The sequence below is a fragment of the Rhododendron vialii genome, chromosome 13a (genome assembly GCF_030253575.1).
Source record: "Rhododendron vialii isolate Sample 1 chromosome 13a, ASM3025357v1".
Lineage (NCBI taxonomy): Eukaryota > Viridiplantae > Streptophyta > Magnoliopsida > Ericales > Ericaceae > Rhododendron > Rhododendron vialii.
The window spans coordinates 29,911,360-29,923,743 of record NC_080569.1 but is presented as its reverse complement, the minus strand read 5'-3'; the positions used below and the strand labels follow the sequence as shown (position 1 = coordinate 29,923,743).

The 12,384-nt window shown below is 38.4% G+C and overlaps 2 protein-coding genes across 2 annotated transcripts; one reads left to right on the top strand and one right to left on the bottom strand.

Moving 5' to 3' along the window:
• Positions 1 to 1,287: 1,287 nt before the first annotated feature.
• Positions 1,288 to 6,020, bottom strand: LOC131312470 (succinate dehydrogenase subunit 6, mitochondrial). Its single transcript, XM_058340230.1, has 3 exons — positions 5,684 to 6,020; positions 2,506 to 2,608; positions 1,288 to 1,775 (listed from the first exon to the last, which is right to left on the bottom strand). The coding sequence occupies exons 1-3, from the start codon at positions 5,885 to 5,887 to the stop codon at positions 1,621 to 1,623; spliced, it is 462 nt and encodes a 153-aa protein (XP_058196213.1). The 5' UTR covers positions 5,888 to 6,020; the 3' UTR covers positions 1,288 to 1,620.
• Positions 6,021 to 6,382: 362 nt separating this feature from the next.
• Positions 6,383 to 11,541, top strand: LOC131314100 (uncharacterized). Its single transcript, XM_058342593.1, has 3 exons — positions 6,383 to 6,399; positions 8,952 to 9,351; positions 11,313 to 11,541. Exons 1-3 carry the CDS (start codon positions 6,383 to 6,385, stop codon positions 11,415 to 11,417), a joined length of 522 nt encoding a protein of 173 aa, XP_058198576.1. The 3' UTR covers positions 11,418 to 11,541.
• Positions 11,542 to 12,384: the final 843 nt, after the last annotated feature.

Sequence of the window (12,384 nt, the reverse complement as noted above, 5' to 3'; positions counted from 1 at the left end):
TAAAATTTGTTACGATAAAACAATGATCAATACCTTCGCTTCGTCTCTCTCCTGCAAAAAAAAAAAATCACATAAAAGTTCTCACGACATCAGTTGCATCTTGGTAAAAAATGTCAAGACTTTTACTCAATCAATATTTTAAGGTAACTATTTGTTTTTGAATTATTGTGTGATTAGCATTTTTGATTGTCTACTAGGATACGTATATTTCAATTATTCTATTTGCATATTGTTCCTATTAATGGTTTTATTCACTATTGTATTTTTATTGATTTTTCTCACATAGAAATAACCTAATAAATACAATCACTCATTCTCGTTCATCTTATTGATGACAATGACAAGTCATGTGCTATTTTTCTACATTTGAAGTGTTTTTTATTTACCTTATATCTATATTTGCGCATTAAGCACGGTGTGTCTTCTTTGTGACTGTCTAACTAAGAATAATTAATATTGTGACAAGCAAGATGTGCGTTGTAATATCAGTACAACATAAGTTAGGAAAACTAGAATGCAAATATCTTAATACTTGCACTTCTTAAAAAGCTTGAAAAATCAATTTTAAATAACAAAGGTTGTGCATTGCTTTCCCTCGTACCAAGTACTGTTGTGCATCTCTTTCCCTGACCACAAGGTCAAAGAAAGGTGGTTGAGGCCCGGAATGCCCCTCTAAGAGCATCCTGCTCTGCATCAGACTTTTTAAATTTCAGATCAAATTAAATCTTAAAAGGCCGCTTTATTACTTTAGCTAGTCACTTTTAAATGTCTACTGCATTAGACTCTCTATTTCTAACTTATGGTTTATTGGTATATAATCTCCTTCTAATCTGATACGGAGTATTGAAATGATTTTTTTTTTTTCCCAAATCTCATACTCTATAACGACTATATTTTTGCAAAGGCTATATTTCTAACGGCTATATTTTTGCAATGGTTATATTCTAAGAGCATCTGCATTGGCCTCGGTAAGTTTTTCCACCAATTATTTTTCTCATTTCCCTATCTATCTCCACTCATTATCCAAAATACCTCAAAACTCAAACCATACAATCATTTTTAAATTTTAGTATTTGTGTGTGCATTTTTCTTGTCGTGGAATGTTTTTATTTTCTTCGCGGAAAATCGTTAAATAAAAATCCTCGGTAAATATCACTTAGGGCACAAAACCTATCTGTACTTCCCCTTGATAGATAGATAGGCTAAAAAAAGGGGGCCTTTCGTTAACTCCAGTCCATGTCCGAACCTTCGAACCTCTTTTGTTAGAAGTGGCCAATAGAGTTGCTGTACCAGCCAAAACTCAAACTATATATTATATAAATTTCGATCCGATTATGGCACTTTTAAAATCATCAATGTCGTCCCAATGCCACAAATTACCAGTACAGCGCGCTCCAAAATATTTTTCAAAATATAGAAGCCAACGAAAAAAGAACATTACAAAAGCACTCCAACTGCATTTTTCATCACATCAGTTACAGTGACGAAACAAGATCTTTGAAAATCCGTACTGGAATACGAGGAACATCCATCTCAATAAGCACTTGCTATTGAAAATGAACATGGACAACTGAATCTTATTGCAAAAGAAACAAGGTTTCATTCAACATTCCGCAACCTCTAAGCGCGTCCAGCAGATTTCTTCTCCCACCACTCCAAGAACTTGACCTGCGCAGCCATTGTATCCAACCTGTAAAGCTGCAGCCAGTGATTTGCAAATTCCTGTCCGAATGTCCAACCAAACACAGCTCCCGCACCAAAGGACAGTGCAGCACCTGCCAAAAATAATAGAGGCAGCCCCACGCGATGTTCGTGAATAGTCCCCATGGAAACTAAAGCCAACAAGACAGGAAATTTGGAATATAATTCACACAAATGCAAATGATGAATATTAGTATCACCTAGTGATACTACAGTTGCCTTACACATCCACACGGAAGTGCAATTGCAGCCATAATTCAGGCTATAAATATTAATCACCTGGACATAAACAACTGAAACCATATATGTAATCTCTAAGCATAACAAAAACAAAGAGAATTTAAAAAGAAAAAAAGAAAGAAGAGAGATGGCCTATTTGCTAATACAAACAGTCAATAGAACAGATAAAGGGAGATAAATTGATGATTCTGTTCCAAGTCTCAATCTATGATACTTGCATGTTCCATTTTAAGAGAACTTTGCAGGCCATATCAATATGGAGAGCTAAAAGTAAACAAAAAAATTGGAAGTTGTTGCGATTTAAAGGACAACTCCTAATGCTAGTTACAATAGAACAAAGATGAAAAAGAAAGACAACTAACTATTGGAACAGCTAAAGCTTTGAAAGTAACTTATGTTTTAGTATGCATGACACTAGTTGTAAAAATCACCATGTTAAGTATTTGAAGCATTGAAACAACTAAAATTGGTGAGTATCCCAGGTTTGAAATGAAAACTGTGACAGATTTCCAATAGGTAAGAGTGTTACATAGCAGAATAGCTAATGTAAAGAGTCTAAAGTACCATGTGGACTCCTCGAGTATTTCCAAGCAACAGCTGCAGTTGAAACTGCTCCAATAACACTTCCGGCAGCACCATATTTTGCTGCTTCACGGGCCGTCCTCAGCTGAAAAAGAAAGAATAACAAATTAGGTATTCCATTATTCCACATACGAAGAACTAAAAGGAAGCCACCAGCAATAACACAAGTAGTAAAAAAGGTGCACCACAGCAGCCATCATCTGCCTCTGGCGTTAGTAAATCGTATACCATTATCCCAGTTCCCTAGTGCTATGTAGTAACACATAAGCCAAGCATCCTAAAACTGTCATTGCAACTATGGAATTGTTTTTAGTATAACGGCACATATTGGAAAGCATGACCAAAAAGAAAAGAACCAAGTGAACTTGGTACCCTGTCATTTTCTCTCAAAATGAGAACCATAAATGGGAAGGGAATGCTGTTTAACTGCAAGTTCTGATAGTTAACAGGCTCGTAACTCCATACTGGTATACTGCTGCCAACATCCATACAAATGCTGACAGACAATGTTTTACTCAAAGTATACTCCTACTGCATATGCATTCCCGTACGGAGTGTTCTATGTGAGACACCATTGCTGGACCTCCAAACATGTAAGACACTGCTTTCTGGACTTTGTATACATCTGCCATCACAAGGTTATAACTTATAACCTTGCGTCCATCCATAGACTTTCTCAATTCTAGCTATCTACAAGGAATTCCCGTATGTTCAAGCAACACTCGACAGCAGGGTTGTGCAAAGTCTGAAATAGACATACTTTAAGTATCAAAATGGAAAAGTAAATGGGTAAAAGATGTGATTTCTAGAATTGAGGGAATCATTTGAGCTTGCATATAAAGCCAAATAAGGCCATCATCCTTTCTTTAGGGAGTTTTTTGATGAACAGAAATTCAGACAAACGGAGTTTTATTGTAGCCTTCTTATGCCACAAATTAGGGCTTGGTTTTGAGCCAGACAGCTCATAAATTCAGAGCCTTGCTTGCTGGATTTCACAAAAATCATTTCAAAAACTGATGTCTGCATATTTTTCAGCCTTGATCCATGTAATTCAGCTCCAACTACAATTGTAGTTGTTGGAAACTCCAATCAAGCTACATCAAGAGTGCATCAGTTAATTGACATACATAAGTGAGATCCACAAGTTTAATTTATGTCCTCCCGTAAAGCATTTTACTCAGGAGTCAGGAGAACATCTTGCTACAATTTTGTGCAACAAACACCAACAATTCAAGAAGAATATTCGGGTCTATGTACTAGTCAGCATTGGGATTATCTCAGTATGAATTTGTTGGAGGCTGTTGCACTTATTCATTCTAGTTATATCCTTGTTAGCCTAACATTGCAGGTCTTAGTCAAATGTAAAAACAAAACTATAGAAAAATGGACACCCCAAAAGAAGGTAACCCAAGTGAACAATCTCTAATAGACACACGAATTGGAAGCAACATATAACAGAAAAGAGAAAAAAGAAAAAGAGAGACAATAAATGCGCAGCTCAATATTCACAGAAAAAATATACACTAGGAAAAATATATGGCCTCGTTTGCTAGTACTGACTTATTCAGCTAGTATATGAAGAGTGTTTGCTAGCAATTATAGCTAATTACTTATTCTGATTTTTAACTTATTTGACTAAAAAAAGTGAAATCATTTTAAGCGTCAATTCATAGCTCTTTGAAATCACACAAGTCTTTCATAATTGACTCTGTTTAATATGAACCAAAATCAAAGCTATTTTATTAGATTTTTTTATGCTCTTACAAGCTTCACTTTACAAACTACCATCAACAAACGAAGCCCTCACACTATACACATGTGCCCGGCAAGATCAGCCCCAACTCGAACCTTCAAGATGCCCGGCAAGAAACCAAGAAGAGACCCAATCAAAACCTCACCCCACTACCTTAGCATGGTGTATTTGGTTGCACATTATAACAGAGAACTAAGGGACGCAAACAACCAGAGGCAGAAAGTGCGGTTCTATACTGGTACACAAATGACGGATCTACACCAAGGCTATGGAGGATCTGCGCACCCCCCCCCCCCATTTTGACACAAATTCTTGGGCACTGACAGGACAGTATATGCCAATGATATATATTTCCCCTATATTATATGGTGGCCCCTCCCCCATATTATATGGCGGCCCCCCACTAGTTATCAAGCAATTCAGTGCAATTAGTATTTGAAATGCCCATTGATTCTTGAGTAATCCCTGGATAATACTATCAAATTTTGCATACTAAATTTTTTCGTTTGTGATGGCTTTCTTGGTTAACTCCCCTTTAATTGCAATTTCCACCAATTACATGTGTAGTGTAGAGGTAGTGCGGTGGCTTTGTTTGTTAATGGTAGTTTGTAAAGTGAAGCTTGTAAGAGCATAAAAAATCTAATAAAACAGCTTTGATTTTGGTCCATATTAAATAGTGCCAATTATGAAAGACTTGGGTGATTCCAACTACATACATAAAATCATCAAGGACAACTAGACTTTCAAGTTTCAATCAATAATAAGTTATTCTGCAACTTATCTAACCAAACAGTTTGAACTTCGATTCAAGCTTATGAAAAGCTACACGAAGCCTATTTAGTATTTACCAAACATGTTTACAACTTATATTAAGTTTTTTGAGTAAATAATTAGATAACTAAAACCGGAAAACCTAAATTATACAGAGTAAGTGATTACAAACGGGCCAAAACAAAAGCAAAGCCAGGAGTAAAGGGATTACCAAAATTGGGGTGTAAACAAGCTGAGCCAAGCTTCATTGTGTACGAGCTCGCCTTCGTTGTGTACGAGCCTAAAACTTGAGCTCGAGCTCGGCAACCTTTAATGAGCCGAGCCTTGGCCAATTTACTTAACAAGCCACTTTAAACGAGCCAAGTCTATACAAACGAAAACAAGTCGAGCTTTTGAGTGTCGAGCTCAGCTCGTTTAGTAACCGAGACTAAAACTCGAGCTCGGCTCGTTTGCTAAACGAGTCGAGCAGAGCCGAGCCGAGCCGAGAACCTTAACGAGCCGAGCCACGTGCTGCTCACGAGCAGCTCGGTTCGTTTGCAGCCCCAAAATGGACATTTCAAGCATGAATCAAGTACAAATCAAACGCAGATGAAATAATAAAAAGAAGTATATACGTATAGACAAATGTTTGCATACAGTGGGGCCGTGGACGGGATCGGCGGCCACGAACTCGTCGACATCGGAGGAGGACCAGGAGGGGAGCAGCTGGTCGCGTTTGATGAACCTGGAGTAGTTGTCCAGGATGGAGAATCTCTCACTCCAGAACTCTTTGTACTCTTCCCAGTGCCTCTTCAAGAACGATTGTGATTGCGACGATGAATCTGCAGCACTTTCCCCCATTTTTTATTTTGATTGTGATTTTTCCTCACAGAATCTGACCTAAACGCACTGATCTTCAAAAACACATACTCTCTCTCTCTCTCTCTCTCTCTCTCTGCTAGATGCATCGGCTGAAAAAATTTCCCATTAGAGAAATTTTTCGGTGCGGGTGGGTATATCTCACAGGATATCCGTTCGGCACATTTGGGCCGTCCAGTACACTTTTGAACGGTTCAGATTGAAATTCTCTCTCTCCGCTCACCCCAACACCTTCTTTCTACTTTCTCTCTCTAAACATGACCCGTCCAAAAACGCAATAGACGGCTCGGATTAACCAATATCTGGTTTTTTAATCAATTTTTGACATTATTATTTCTCTTTTTAATGGTAGTTTATTAGTAATAATTAATTCAATAGGAGGGGAGGTATGGACAGAATTTTGGAAATGGCCAAAGTGCAGATCGATCGATCCGGCTGCTTATCTCAGTAATCGACGGCTTAAATCTTAAGCGAGCAATGGACGATTCACATTTGTATGCACTCAAATTTGGTACAAGTCATCCGTGCCGAGATAAACGACCGGATAGCCGCTTTGCACCCGCTCGGCAAGGAGCTGTTCGACAGCATCCTCGGGTTTTGACGAGAGATGCTGTTCATCTATCTCTGATAGTAAAAAAAAACAAACTGTACACCTACAAGAAACTCGCATACATTAAAAATTATGTTGATTGAATATTGATATTCACCCTGACACAATTTTTATTCTAAAAGGAGCAAGTTGGAGACGCTCGATGAACTTCAATTTTTATAGAACAATATGTTTATGATCACATATTGATCGGTAGCTGATAAAAATGGTTTGAGATTTGGTAATCGTGATCCCACCGAACTTCGTTATGGCTTCTGTCACTGCCTCTGAGAGAGCATGCATGTAAGTATGTAACCAAACAGATGTACCCATAGATGTGTTACCGTCAATTTCCTTTGAGCATCAGCAGTGGAATAAACAAATGTGAATAATTAAAATATGTCACATCTGATTTTGATTATTCATTTTGAGGTTGCTAAAGTTAGCAATGTCAAATTCCACATTGGTTATTTTTTGCCCATAATCAAAACCAATGGGCCCTCCAAATTTTTTCCCTTCATTTCACGCATATTTTTTGAAAAAGCGGTTTTTGTAGGAAAAAAAAAACAGTTTATGTTAGAAACAGTTAAAAAAAAGTTTTTCAAAACAAAAAACAGTTTTTCAAAAAACACTTTGTTCACTTAAAAACTGTAAATACAATTTTGAGAAATTTTGAAAGAATTATATTTACACAAATAGTTTTGAAATTTTAAAAACTATAAATACAGTTTTTTAAAAACAAATTTTGTGTAAAAAACAGTTTTCTATAAAAGAGTTTTGAAATTTCAAAATAGATTTTTGAAAAACACACTTTATTTACTTATAGTTTTTAAAATTTTTGAAAAAATATTTTTTTGTAAAAAAAAAGTTACGGAAAAAAACAAGAAAAAAAATTTGAAAGTTAAAGTTTTATAAAATTATTTTTTGAAAACATTGTTGAGAGAGAGAGAGAGAGAGAGAGAGAGAGAGAGAGAGAGAGAGAGAGAGAGAGAAGGTTTTTGTGTAATGTTGGCATACTTGATGAAGAGATAAATTTTGGTTATTGACAAAATATTGCTAGCTTTGATTATTGAAGAGCTGAAATTTGATGAGTTGTTAAGAGGTTGTTAGGTTTGGTTATTCCAATGTAAGCACTTTTTTGATCCAACATTGCTAATTTTAACAATTTTTTGTTTTGTTTATTCCACTATGGATGCTCTTATTACTTCCTCCGTCCCATTTTGGTCACTTAGCCGCATTGAATTAATCTTGGCCGTATCGAATTGCACTTGGCCGATTCGAATTACTCTTGGCTGCATTGAATTACTTTTTGCTGTATCGAATTGCACTTGGTCGCATCGCATTACTCTTGGCCGCATTGAATTAGTTTTGACCGTATCGAATTGCACTTGACCGCTACGAATTACTCTTGGCCGCGTCGAATTGCACTTGGCCGCTACGAATTCCTCTTGGCCGCATCGAATTACTCTTGGCCGCATCGAATTACACTTGGCCGCATAGTAACACATCTATGATCAATTTTTATAGAACAATATGTTAATGATCACATATTGATCGGTGATTCTGTGGGATCTCCGGGTCTTTGACGATAGATGTTGTTCATCTATTTGATCCCAAAAAAAATTGTACATCTACAAGAAACTCACATACTTGTAAAATTATGTTGATTGGATATTGATATTCACCACGACACAATTATCTTAAAAGGAGTAAGTTGGAGACGCTGGATCGAGCTTCAGTTTTTGAAGAACAATAGGTTTACGATCACATATTGATTGGTAGCCCTTTAAAATTGATTTGAGATTTGGTTGATATGGTCCAACAAGACACTCTCTTATGGTGGCAGGTTACAACTTGTCATATCTTTTTAGTGGAGTATGAAAGTTTACTGGTCTTCAATCTTTATTTTACCTTAAAGGGTTCTACATGATATTGAGAGCTTCCTCGACGATTTTTACCACGCGAATGGTTTGCAATCGTCGTTGTTGGGCCCACCTCGATCATCATTAAGTAATCGATGTGGGCTCACGTGCGCCAGTCAGCCTTGTAAAGACCCGGTATTTTTAATAAATTATTATTATTATCAAAGCAAAAATATTATTTTTCTCGTTAGTTTATTTAATTCGAAAAATTATTTATGTCGTCACACCAAATTTTATTTCGTAATCGATTGTGCGCGCGCGCATATTCGATGAGTAATTTTTCTAGTGTGTGCATGTGTTGCACCGAATTATTTTTCCAACCCAAACCCATTTCTTCTCCCTTTTTCCATTTCGTACTTTCGGCTGAGGAGACAAAAAAAAAAAAAAAAAGAGAATAGAAGGAAAAAAAATATATATATTTCCCCATTCTCCAATCAAAATTCGACAACTCATTTTTATCCAAAGGATATTACCCTCCCTCCAAAAAATCCAAAACCCATTATATTGCCTTCTTTTTTCCAATTCTTGTTCCCAGGACACACACACACACACTCGGCACAGAGAGAGAGAGAGAGAGAGAGAGAGAGAGAGAGAGCAGCGTGAGAGGAGAGAGGAGGCAGCCATACCTCCGACCGGCCGTCCCCACCACCGGAGCAGCATCACCTCCTGCCGCCATCACCACCAACCGAGCCCACCTCCAGCCGAGCTCCATCCGCCGATCCTCCAACCGGCGCCGCTCGTCCTCTCACCATCACCACCAAGCTCTCATCATCATCACCACCACCACCGATCAGCACCTCCCACCACCGAGCAACCCATCACCAGCCGGCCATCACCGCCACTGGAGCCATCTCCACTGCCGTGCTCACCATCACCACCGCCCGAGCTCCGAACCGCCGCCGTCTCTTTCCAAACCCCGTTTTGCCGGACGAAAGGTAGTTTGGAACTCACCTCTCTAAGTATATATCGCGTTGTAGAAACTTTATGTCCATCTCAAAACCAATTGGCTAAGAGTGGAGAGGTCCCAGATGTTATTAAGTGATCACCCATTCCACTCCCAAGCAATGTGGGATTCTATTTCCTTAACATCCCCCCTCACGTGCAGCCGCATTTGAGGTCTGTCACGTGTGGCCACTTTTGGGTCCTATCATCGTGCAGCCTTTTTGCTGGTCTATCATCGTGGGGTGTGGATTGTTAATTTTTAAAATGTGGGGTGGAACGGGCCCCGCTCTGATACCATGTAGAAACTTTATATCCATCTCAAAGCCAATTGGCAAAGAGTGGAGAGGTCCCAGATGTTATTAAGTGATCACCCATTCCACTCCCAAGCAATGTGGGATTCTATTTCCTTAACATCCCCCCTCACGTGCAGCCGCATTTGAGGTCTGTCACGTGTGGCCACTTTTGGGTCCTATCATCGTGCAGCCTTTTTGCTGGTCTGTCATCGTGGAGTATGGATTGTTAATTTTTAAAATGTGGGATGGAACGGGCCCCGCTCTGATACCATGTAGAAACTTTATATCCATCTCAAAGCCAATTGGCTAAGAGTGGAGAGGTCCCAGATGTTATTAAGTGATCACCCATTCCACTCCCAAGCAATGTGGGATTCTATTTCCTTAACAAGTCTATATTGATTTTAGCTTTTCGATATAATGGTATTCGAATCCGACGTCGCCGGTCGAATCCGGCCGCACCCCCTGGTTTTTCCGACGTAACACAGCCACTGGATTTTTTTGAAATTTCTTGGATTAATTACAGTTCGATCCCCCGAGTTTATTAGCTTATAAATCCAACCCTTGAGTATTAAAGGCTAATACTATAAACCCCAAGTTAATTAGTTTTGGTTAAATCCTAATTTTTATTGTGATCATGAATTATTTTAGTACCGACAATACTCCGCGACGATTAAGAATAAATGTAGACTTTAGTTTTGATAAAGAAAAGAGTAGATAAAGGAACCGCTTAAATTATTTTTCTCGCAAGATGAATTTTATCGCATGATTATTTTATGGCAATAGTAGTTGTATCGCATGATTATTTTTATGGCATTATTAGTGGCATCGCATGATTATTTTTTTTTCCGGCATTGTTAGTTGTATCGCAAGATTATTTATGTGGCATGATTAATTCTATAGTGAAATAAATTTTATTGCTTGGTTGAACATTATTAGCATGTTAACCTGTATCATGATAATGTTGAATTTGTGAGGTGTGATTGTACTGATAGATTGGACAAATAGGTTCTCGGGGTTGGTTGCGATGTGCAGATTTAACATATTAGACGTAAAAGTAGGTTTAATGGAAAATGGTTAATGTGAGAGGATGTGCTTTTGGATTCCGGGCAATCCTGGTTTGGAACCCGTGGTGATGTATTGTTGATGAATGATTGGTGGTGATCTGTTGAAAGAATGGATTTACGAACCCTGGGTACGGCATGGTGGTGGTCAGCTCTCGGATGTTGGGACGGGACATAAGGGTGGCATTGTGCTTGCGTCACAACCCGGGCTAGACGGCGCTTGAGCGTTGTCGGTGAAGTTCAACCCGGGCTAGACGGCGCTTGAGCGTTGCCGGTGAAGTTTTATCCGAACTTATGGTTGCGGATGGGATACCTAGGTATATAACTTAGGTATCTTTCATCCGGATCTGGAAAAGGGGAGTCGGACCACACCAGTGTTTGTGCCAGAGGTTATGGGTAGGAACGGATCTGTGGATAAGATCCGAGAGTTCACTTAGGTTGAAAAATAGTAATAAAATGATTAATTGTTCTCTCTTTATGTTATGTCAATGCACTTCAATTATATTTTCTTGCTGCTTGTAAGTTATGGGTTCGGGTGAGTTTTGGCTGCTGAGCGTCATCGCTCATGGTACTATGTTGCCCTGGTAACTCGAACGCCAGGTACCGAAGATGGAACAGAAGTGTTCGTACGATTCGATCAAGTTCAACCCTAATGAGGAAGAAGCTGAAAACCTTGGTTTCCGTACACATAATCGCTCTGATTAATTTAAGTCGACTTTATTTTGGAAGCTTCTAAGTTTATTTGGAAATTGTAATATTTTGATTTATTTAAAACGATTGTAATATATTGACATATGCTTTTGAACTAGTGACGTCGTAAATTTATAAATTTCTTTTGTGGAAATAATCTTTTCATTATTTTTTTTATGCCTCCGAATTTTCGGGGCGTTACAAGCCTCCCTCTAATTAATTATCTTTTTTAAAACTTATTTCCAATTACATTAGATCGTGTTTGTTAAACGTTATGAAAATCTTGTTTAGCAAATCTCTTTATACCTCATATATATTACGGAGTACTAACATAATTAAGGATAAATACAGGTCTGTTGAAAACTAAAACAAAACGGTGTCTAACAAACACGTACGACTTTGAACTAGGAATGGCAATGGGACCGGGGGCTGATTTTGCCACACCCTGATCCCGACCCGAAAATTTAGCCCCGCCCCCGATCTCACTCCAAACCAGGTAATTTATGGGTACCTCGCCCCGCCCCTATCGAGTTTACCCGCCCCACCCCTGCTCATTTTTTTTATTTATAGAGAAAATATGATCTAGATTTTAAAATAAGTGAGCACAAACTTAACAATAAAAATTTACTCCATAAAATAACTATTATAATTTAACCAAAATCTATTACTTATCTAAAAGGAAAATGGAAGAAATAATAATATTTTTTGTGGTATTTTAGTTCTAAGGGTAAAAATACAATAATAAAAATAGTTTTTTATGCCTAAAATGATTTTGGGGCGGGCTGGATACCTGAACGGGGTGACGTCAACCTGACCCCGACCGGGTTTCATCAATTTCCCTGACCCGACCCGCAAACCCCCCCCCCCCGCCCCGATCGGCGCAGGGCGGGACGGGTTGAATTGTCATCTCTACTTTGAACAACAAAATGCACTGAACAATTCACATGCCTCATCAAGTCTTACTGGCCAACCTTCATGAGCT

Coding starts and splice junctions, on each gene's coding strand:
- LOC131314100 (XM_058342593.1), top strand. Junction 9,352..11,312: donor CCCGTTTTGCCGGACGAAAG/GTAGTTTGGAAC, acceptor CTCGAACGCCAG/GTACCGAAGATGGAACAGAA.
- LOC131312470 (XM_058340230.1), bottom strand. CDS start 5,887: ATGGGGGAAAGTGCTGCAGATTCATCGTCGCAATCACAATCGTTCTTG. Junction 2,609..5,683: donor ATCCCGTCCACGGCCCCACT/GTATGCAAACAT, acceptor TTTCTTTTTCAG/CTGAGGACGGCCCGTGAAGC. Junction 1,776..2,505: donor ATACTCGAGGAGTCCACATG/GTACTTTAGACT, acceptor TATTTTTGGCAG/GTGCTGCACTGTCCTTTGGT.